The sequence below is a fragment of the Rutilus rutilus genome (assembly GCF_951802725.1).
Source record: "Rutilus rutilus genome assembly, chromosome: 11".
In the NCBI taxonomy this organism is placed as follows: Eukaryota; Metazoa; Chordata; class Actinopteri; order Cypriniformes; family Leuciscidae; genus Rutilus; species Rutilus rutilus.
The window spans coordinates 42,019,080-42,028,530 of NC_140216.1; the positions used below are offsets into that span (position 1 = coordinate 42,019,080).

Sequence of the window (9,451 nt, forward strand, 5' to 3'; positions counted from 1 at the left end):
GTTCCAACCCCGTAAAACCTTCGTTCCTCTTCAGAACACAAATTAAGATATTTTTGATTAAATCTGAGAGCTGGATCACTCCTCCATAGGCTTCTAAGGGATTGAAACTTGCTGGCCCAGAAAAGTTATTAAAGAGATCGTTTAATATAGTCCAAGTGACTCCAGTGGCTCAATCTTAAGTTTATCAAGCGACGAGAATACTTTTTGTGCGCAAAAAAATAACGACTCTATTGAGTGATCAGCTCTCAGATTTAATCAAAAAATCTTCATTTGTGTTCCGAAGATGAACGAAGGTCTGACGGGGTTGGAACAACATGAGGGTGAGTAATTACTGACAGAATTTTCATTTTTGGGTGAACTAACCCTTTAACAAATACAATTGTATCTATCAAACTATGAAAAAGTGCATATGAATAGCATTTGCTGCATACAATCCCTTATTGCTGTGCCGTAGTACAGTGATGGTATCAAAACCATGGTACTGAATGATTCTCTTATTTATATACAAAAGTATTTACATAACACTTTAAAGGATACTATGGTGCATTTGCAAGATATTATGTGAATACCATGTCCAAAAACCATTATGTTCTAGTACATTTGCAAAAAGCAAGTGCTTTGTGCTCAAAATGAGCATAAAATAATAAACAAAAAATGTAATTAAAAATAAACTTAAATGTATTTACTATATACACAGTGTATTCAGAAATTATGAAATGCAATTATAAAATGTTACAAATATTTGTTAAATACCGTTTTTATTTATCATTGTTCTCATTTATTTTGTTTATGTGGTTGTAAAGTCATAATTTAGTTATAATATTGTTTTGATAATCTGCTTGCAATTTAGTGTTTTAACATGCTTATAAATTAATTTATTACAATTAATTAACACATAAGATTGCACGGATATGACTTTTAGCACGGAAGAAAGATGGAAATAAGCAGTTTCCCGGGAAATCCGCCCCGACAGCTCTAAAATCAAACGTAATTTTAGGGTAAGTCAAAAAAACGTTTGATTTTTTTTGTTTATGTACTCGCTAATTATTTAAATTCTGGTAATTTCGAAGAAAAAAAAAAGATACGTAGCTTTAATTTACGTTTTAATTCGTCTAACATCAGGGTCATGTGACAGATGATTGATTGGTGGAGAGGCGGCGCGCGACGCCCGAAACGCCGGAGGCGGGAAACCCATCACACACACACTCATGTCTCGACGCGACGCGACAGATGGCGGGTTCAAATATGTATTTGGCATTTTGCGATCGTTATATCCCGTCGTGCAGACTCTGGAGGAGTTCACAGATGGGCTTGTGTTCTCTGATGGACGGAAGCCGGCTCTGCTGGAGGAGAGAGACGGAGCGCGTTTTAAAAATCTTGTCAGAGGACTGATGATATGCTCGTTCACGCCGCCACAGCAGCAGCGCGTGCCCGCTCAGGTACCTCAGCGCTTTCTGACAGTTCGTTTGTTTACACATCAAAACAAACTGGGCTTTCAGCAAAGTTTTGATCATTTAGAGGCCTTAGAATGTCATGTATTAAATATGATTCAGTAGGCTTTATTGGGTTGATTACATTTCAGTCCCTTACGAAAATGAACCATGGTTTTATTATAGTAAAAGTGTAACGTTTGTAAGTAATTATGTTTTTTGGAGGATTGATTAGTTTGTATGAAGAAGCAAAAGCCTCTAACAAAGCCACCTATGTCAAAAATTAGATAATAATATTGAGTAATAATAATACTTTCACTTCAAACTCACTAAATCCCAGACTCAGCATATTCAGAAATGTACTTTGATATAGAAACCTATGTCAGAAACATGACAAGAACTGATATTTGACTGGTTTTGTCCGTCCTTCTGTTAGACTGTCTCACACATGAATTATGTTGAATATCTGTCAGCTGTTAAATTTAACTACACAATTAGATAATACCAGTTTAGCTCAACCAATCACCAAGCAATGCTTCATTTTGTTCAGTCTGTGTGTAAAAAGAGCATTAGCAATTAAAGAAAACACACTTCAGCAGAACATGATCAGCTCAAAGTGTCCGAATCATTTATGGTCTCAAATTTTTATAAATGTTACTGGTAGTCGCTGTATGAAGAATATTTGGTATAATATGTCACAGTTTACTTTATTTTGCTCTCCTCACTTACAGAAATGAACTATAGTGTCCTGATCACATTAGTAAAATAAAATTTGGTTTGACTGTAACTTTATAAACTATAATCATTGTTAAATGATGTATTATGTGTCTTACTTCAGCTCAGCACGCTTCCGGAGGTTCTGGCGTTCACCCTAAACCACATTAAACGGAAGAAGCTGAGGAACGTCCTTGGATTCGGCTATCAGTGCAATGACGTGACGGCCTGTTCGGATCCGTTCCGGTTCCACGGAGACGTTTCCCAGACGGCGGCGTACATCAGCACGAGCGAGCTGTGGAAGCGGATCAACCAGCGTCTGGGCACCGAGGTCACGCGGCACCTGCTACAGGACTGCACCGTGTTCGCTACCGTCCCACCCTCGTGTTTGCTACAGGTGTGCGGAGAGCCCGTGTACGACCGGCTAATCCCGCGCGCATGGTCCGGGTTTTCCCTCAGCCACGTCTCGAGTCAAACGTGGAAAAATCCTGGTGTCCCGTGGAAGACAAACGCAAGAGATGTTAAGACGATCCCAAGAGACGTTAAGAAGATCGCAAGAGACGCTAAGAAGTTTGCAAGAGACGCTAAGACGTTCTCAACAGATGCTAAGACGTTAACAGTCTCAAGAAAGAGAGCGAGAGATGACGAGAAGCACGATAAACATCCCGTTATGAAGAAGCGAAAACTGATTACGGATGAATCCGACGGGCCGTCGACCGCAAATCACGGATCTCGGAGCTGGAAACCCGCGGAGCAACGCCCTCCCCGACCGTCACACTGTTCGATACGCGTTCTTAGCATGCTGTATAATGGGCGGGGCATGAAGAGCTTCCTGCTCAACAGGAAACTGAAAGATGTGGGCGGGGCTAGACGTCTGCAGGGGGCGGATCTCGTGCGGATGATATTCCTCCAATCAGAGTTAAACACGCAGACGAGACCGAAGAAACTTCCAAAGCGTTTCTTCGCGATGGTTCCCCTGTTCAGTCGACTCTTACGCCAGCACAGGAAGTGCCCGTACGCCTTGTTCCTGCACAGGAAGTGCTCTGGGACTCAAGACGCGCAAGATATGGAGTCGTTGCTCAAATTACACTTCTCCGCGTACAGGGTGTATCTGTTTGTGAGGGAATGTTTGCTTTACGTTGTTCCTGAGGAACTTTGGGGATCCCAGGAAAATCGACTTCACTTCCTGTCCAATGTGAAGAACTTCCTGCGTCTTGGGAAATTTGAGCGCCTCCCATTGGACCAGCTGATGTGGAAGATGAAGGTTAAGGCCTGCCATTGGCTGGGACACAAGAAACGTGCGTCTTTAACACCTTTATTCATAACTCTTATTTATTACAACTTTGGTTGTTTGACGCCAAAAAAACAGTTATCGTTAACTAAAACTAAAACAAAACATTTTCATTACTTGAAATAATAAAATAAAAAAACTATATTTCAGCTAGTTGCCGAGACAAAGGTCATCATTCATTTATTTGAAGTACTAAAATAACTAAAACTAACTAAAATAAAAATATATGAGCATATTAAAAAAAACTAAAGATTACAAAAATACTCAACAAACTAATTACAAATTATTTTTTTTTTATTAATTATTAAAATATTAATATAATATTAATTAAACCTATGATAGTATATCTAGGGTTGGGTATCGTTTGATTTTTAACGATTCTGGTTTCGATTCCAATAAGGTAAAAAAAAAACTTAGATATTCACATTTAGTCTTATTGCAAAACATTTAATTGTTGAATATCATGAGCAGAAATCAACAGGCTGAAGAACTCTTACACAAGCAGCGTTTGCCTGTGGTTTATAAACACCATAGAAGAACAACTAGCCGAACTAATTATACATTTCAAGCATTATTAAAGACAAGTAAACACTCAGGAATTAAAAAAGAACAAATAAAAAATTAGCAATCGCAACAAATAGACACAACTGAACAGAGATACGACTGACATAAACAGTGTTTTAAGATTTTCAGGTTCAGAAACTGATCAAATGTAAAATAAAACTGCACTTTATTAATTAAATATATTACAAATATAGTAACAAAAGTTATTCAGCCAAGAATAAGTGAATTTTATCTTTTAATTAGTGTTATTATAGAGAATGCAGGAATATTAGTGTTATTATAGAGAATGCAGGAATATTAGTGTTATTATAGAGAATGCAGGAATATTAGTGTTATTATAGAGACGGCAGGAATATTAGTGTTATTATAGAGAATGCAGGAATATTAGTGTTATTATAGAGACACAGCAGGAATATTAGTGTTATTATAGAGAATGCAGGAATATTAGTGTTATTATAGAGAATGCAGGAATATTAGTGTTATTATAGAGAATGCAGGAATATTAGTGTTATTATAGAGACACAGCAGGAATATTAGTGTTATTATAGAGAATGCAGGAATATTAGTGTTATTATAGAGCAGGAATATTAGGCTGCTGTCACTTTAAGTGCTGCACTGATCCAATATACTGATACACACACACCTGAAAACAGTGTGAGTCGCTCGCTTGAATGATTTAAAGTCATATTGAAATGCTCACAAAAGAATCGATAAGAAGAATCAAAAAATTTATTTTATAACAAGTATCCGATTCCTGACCTCAAGTATTCGATTCCCAACCTTTAGACAGTACAGTAGTCAACATTTGAATTTAATCAAAGCCTTTCGTCAAGTTATACATGAATTTTGAACAATACCCGTTCTTGTCTTTTGATCCACTTCAAATGTTGGCCACTGTGAGACACACTGGCAGTAAATGAGCAGTGAAGAGCTTGAGTGGCTGAGCTGATGTGTTGCTGTAGGTCACTGCGCCAGTGAGCATCGCTACAGAGAGTGGATCTGCGCTCAGTTCCTGGCCTGGATGCTCAGTGGGTTCGTGGTGGGTCTGGTGCGGGCGCTCTTCTACGTCACCGAGAGCATGGGGCAGAAACATGCGCTGCGCTTCTACAGGGCTGAAGTCTGGAGCAAACTACAGGACATGGCCTTCAGGTGCGCGAAACAACAGTCATGTGACTCACGACACGCGTCAAAAGACATAGGAAATCATATTTGAGTAGAAACCCGAAATGAAGTCCGTTTTTAGGATTATGTTTTTTTCTCATTACAAATAAGCACATTTTTGCTCACTTCTCATTATTGTAAATAAAATTAGTTTTTACTACCATTTATACTATTTATTTATTACAGTAATATAGATAAGTTCTTTTAAACTTCGTTTTTTTTATTTATTTTGTAGATGCTTTTAGTTAAATTATGTAAATTTTAAATAAAGTTATAAGTAAAATGTATATTTAAATATATACATTTTCACACAATTTTTTTATATATATATATTTATATAAATGTTTGCATATTTATATTAAGTTTGAATATATTCAACTAGAAAAGTTTTATAAATATACAGTAGTCAACATTTGAAGTGGATCAAAACCTTTCATCAAAGTTATACATGAATGTTGACTACTGGATATATTTGTATTGAAAAATAAACCTTATTGTACTACTGGTAGTATTGTTTGTACTGAATCTAATTTATGCTAATTATTAAATGAGAAATATGACCTGTTTTGTTTAATATTATTGTCCTCTGAAAACTTTTTAATGAGCTATATTTTTATGTAAAATAAATAAGCACATTTTTGCTCACTTCTCATTATTGTAAATAAAATGTTTTTACTTTACCATTTATACTATTAATGTATGACAGCATATAGATAAGTTCTTTTAAACTTTTATGTATTTATTTTGTAGATGCTTTTAATCGAAAATTATGTAAATTTAATATAAAGGTATATGTAAAATTGATATTTAGATATATTCATTTTCACGCACACATTAAAAAAAGTATATGTTTCGGTTCCAATGTTTATCAGTGTGCTAGTGTTTGGTTCTGGTCCTGATCTGATTGTTTGTTGTCAGAGTTCATCTGTCTAAGGGCCAGTGGAGGGCCCTGTCTCCGTCTCAGGCCTTGAAGTTCCCGAAGACCACGGTAACATCCCGAATCCGGTTCATCCCGAAGGTGAGCAGCATGAGGCCCATCACTCGACTCACGGGGAGCAGAGAGTCCCTGCAGGTGCGTTCGCTAGCGTTACACATCTCACTAGCGCTACCCATCTCCCTAGTGTTACACATCTCACTAGTGTTACACATCTTTCTAGCGTTCAACTAGCGTTACACATCTCACTAGCGTTACCCATCTCCCTAGTGTTACACATCTCACTAGTGTTACACATCTTTCTAGCGTTCAACTAGCGTTACACATCTCACTAGTGTTACACATCTTTCTAGCGTTCAACTAGCGTTACACATCTCACTAGCGTTACAGACCTGCCAACCTGTACGCATTTTGCGTAGCGGATACGCATTTTGACTTCAAAGTACGCTGGTACGATTTGTTAGTCTAAACTACGCAAAAACCTGGTGACGCCTCTGCACGCGCAGTCCTCAAATCAAGCGACAGCAAAAGAAGAAGAGTTCGACCAATCATAGCGCTGGATTCATTCCCCAAATAGCAAGCGGGGATGATTGACAGATGCGTAAGGCCTATCAAAAAGAGACTGAAAATCGACACCAATAAAGAATCCTGCTCGATCCGCCTTCCACTCCCGCGGCCGCCGTCTGATTTCATAAGCGAGGACAGTACAGTAGTCACGGTACATCTGACTCCTGAAGGTAAACGGCCTGGGCTCGATGTGGAAAGTTGAAATATTGTACTGAGTTAACCTAATCCTATGGATTCGATGATCACACGGATTGCATGGATTATTTTAAAATACTCCGTTCTTCATGGTCACTCAGAAAAGAGGAAGACATCATTCAGCCATGCAAATAATGAAATGCTGAACAATAAATCTTAATAAACTTGAAATCGCTATGGTTTAGTGATTATGAAAGTGATGTGATTTGTGGATTACGGATAAGCGCGAGTCTGGAGAAACAGGCGTTTATTAATTAATTCTCAGTGCTAAGAAACGTAGCCTTCATGTGTTACATTATTGTGTTAATAATAGCTAAAGTACCTAATTATGTTACATATTTATTTTGTATGAAAACTAGCGCGTTAGTTAATGGTTAAAAAGTACCGTTGTATCAGTGCTGCGCGAGCTCTCTCTCACAAACACGGACGCGCGCACAAAGAGAGAGAAGATAATTGTAAAATTAAATTTGACGGGCTAAGTTTAAATTTTGTTCTTGCTTGTTTTTGTTTTTTGTTTTTTCTGTGAAAATGCCAGAAAGCATTTTGTATTATCCATCCTTGTTTTTAAAATTCGTTAAATGACGAACGTTTTACTGTTAACACAGCCCTCGATTATATGTCGGATTCATCTAACTTAACGGTATACTTGATATTCTTTTTAGAATAAGTGATTCGTTTTGCTATTATTGGACTCCTGTCTAATCATTGTCATATTCTGATATTCGAATAATACATTAAGTAGCCTATCTTAATTGTACAATGTTTTTTTTTTTTACAGTTTTATATGGGTTTCTTAATTTTAGACTAGTTGACCAGCACACATTTTATGCAATGCAATATAATGCATGTGTGTCGTCGTCGACCAGAACACCCCCCCCCCCCCCCCGTCGGTACGCAAAAAAATATTTCAAGGTTGGCAGGTATGGCGTTACCCATCTCCCTAGTGTTACACATCTCACTAGTGTTACACATCTTTCTAGCGTTCAACTAGCGTTACACATCTCACTAGCGTTACACATCTCCCTAGCGTTACCCATCTCTCTAGGGTTACACTTACACATCTCACTAGCGTTACACATCTCACTAGCGTTACACATCTCACTAGTGTTACACATCTCACTAGCGTTACACACCTCACTAGTGTTACACACCTCACTAGTGTTACACATCTCACTAGTGTTACACATCTTTCTAGCGTTCAACTAGCGTTACACATCTCACTAGCGTTACACATCTCACTAGCGTTACACATCTCCCTAGCGTTACCCATCTCTCTAGGGTTACACTTACACATCTCACTAGCGTTACACATCTCATTAGTTTTACACATCTCACTAGTGTTACACATCTCACTAGTGTTACACATCTCACTAGCGTTACACACCTCACTAGCGTTACCCATCTCTCTATGGTTACACTTACACATCTCACTAGCGTTACACATCTCACTAGTGTTACACATCTCGTTACACAATTCACTAGTGTTACACATCTCACTAGTGTTACACATCTCATTAGTGTTACACATCTCCCTAGCGTTACACATCTCACTAGCGTTACACATCTCCCTAGCGTTACCCATCTCTCTAGGGTTACACTTACATATCTCACTAGCGTTACACATCTCATTAGCGTTACACATCTCACTAGTGTTACACATCTCACTACTGTTACACATCTCACTAGTGTTACACATCTTTCTAGCGTTCAACTAGCGTTACACATCTCACTAGCGTTACACATCTCCCTAGCGTTACACATCTCCCTAGCGTTACCCATCTCTCTAGGGTTACACTTACACATCTCACTAGTGTTACACGTCTCGTTACACATCTCACTAGTGTTACACATCTCACTAGTGTTACACATCTCACTAGCGTTACACATCTCAATATCGTTACACATCTCACTAGCGTTACACATCTCACTAGTGTTACAAATCTCACTAGCGTTACTAGTGTTACACATCTCACTAGTGTTACACATCTCACTAGCGTTACACATCTCACTAGCGTTACACATCTCACTAGCGTTACACATCTCCCTAGCGTTACCCATCTCCCTATCGTTACCCATCTCTCTAGGGTTACACATCTCATTAGAGTTACACATCTCACTAGCGTTACACATCTCACTAGCGTTACCCATCTCCCTATCGTTACCCATCTCTCTAGGGTTACACATCTCATTAGAGTTACACATCTCACTAGTGTTACACATCTCACTAGCGTTACACATCTCACTAGCGTTACACATCTCCCTAGCGTTACCCATCTCCCTATCGTTACCCATCTCTCTAGGGTTACACATCTCATTAGCGTTACACATCTCACTAGTGTTACACATCTCACTAGCGTTACACATCTCAATATCGTTACACATCTCACTAGCGTTACACATCTCACTAGTGTTACACATCTCACTAGTGTTACAAATCTCACTAGCGTTACTAGTGTTACACATCTCACTAGCGTTACACATCTCACTAGCGTTACACATCTCACTAGTGTTACACATCTCAATATCGTTATACATCTCACTAGTGTTACACATCTCACTAGTGTTACAAATCTCACTAGCGTTACTAGTGTTACA

General features: G+C 38.3%; 1 protein-coding gene across 1 annotated transcript in view; it reads left to right on the forward strand.

Moving 5' to 3' along the window:
- The first annotated feature begins 1,190 nt into the window (after positions 1-1,190).
- The window catches only part of tert (telomerase reverse transcriptase), a 20,198-nt gene continuing 11,937 nt past the window's right edge, over positions 1,191-9,451 (forward strand). The window contains exons 1-4 of the mRNA XM_084424493.1: positions 1,191-1,439; positions 2,269-3,442; positions 4,962-5,148; positions 6,079-6,232. Of these exons, the coding sequence (XP_084280619.1) occupies positions 1,209-1,439; positions 2,269-3,442; positions 4,962-5,148; positions 6,079-6,232 (1,746 nt within the window). The 5' untranslated portion in view covers positions 1,191-1,208. The remainder of the gene's footprint in view (positions 1,440-2,268; positions 3,443-4,961; positions 5,149-6,078; positions 6,233-9,451) is intronic.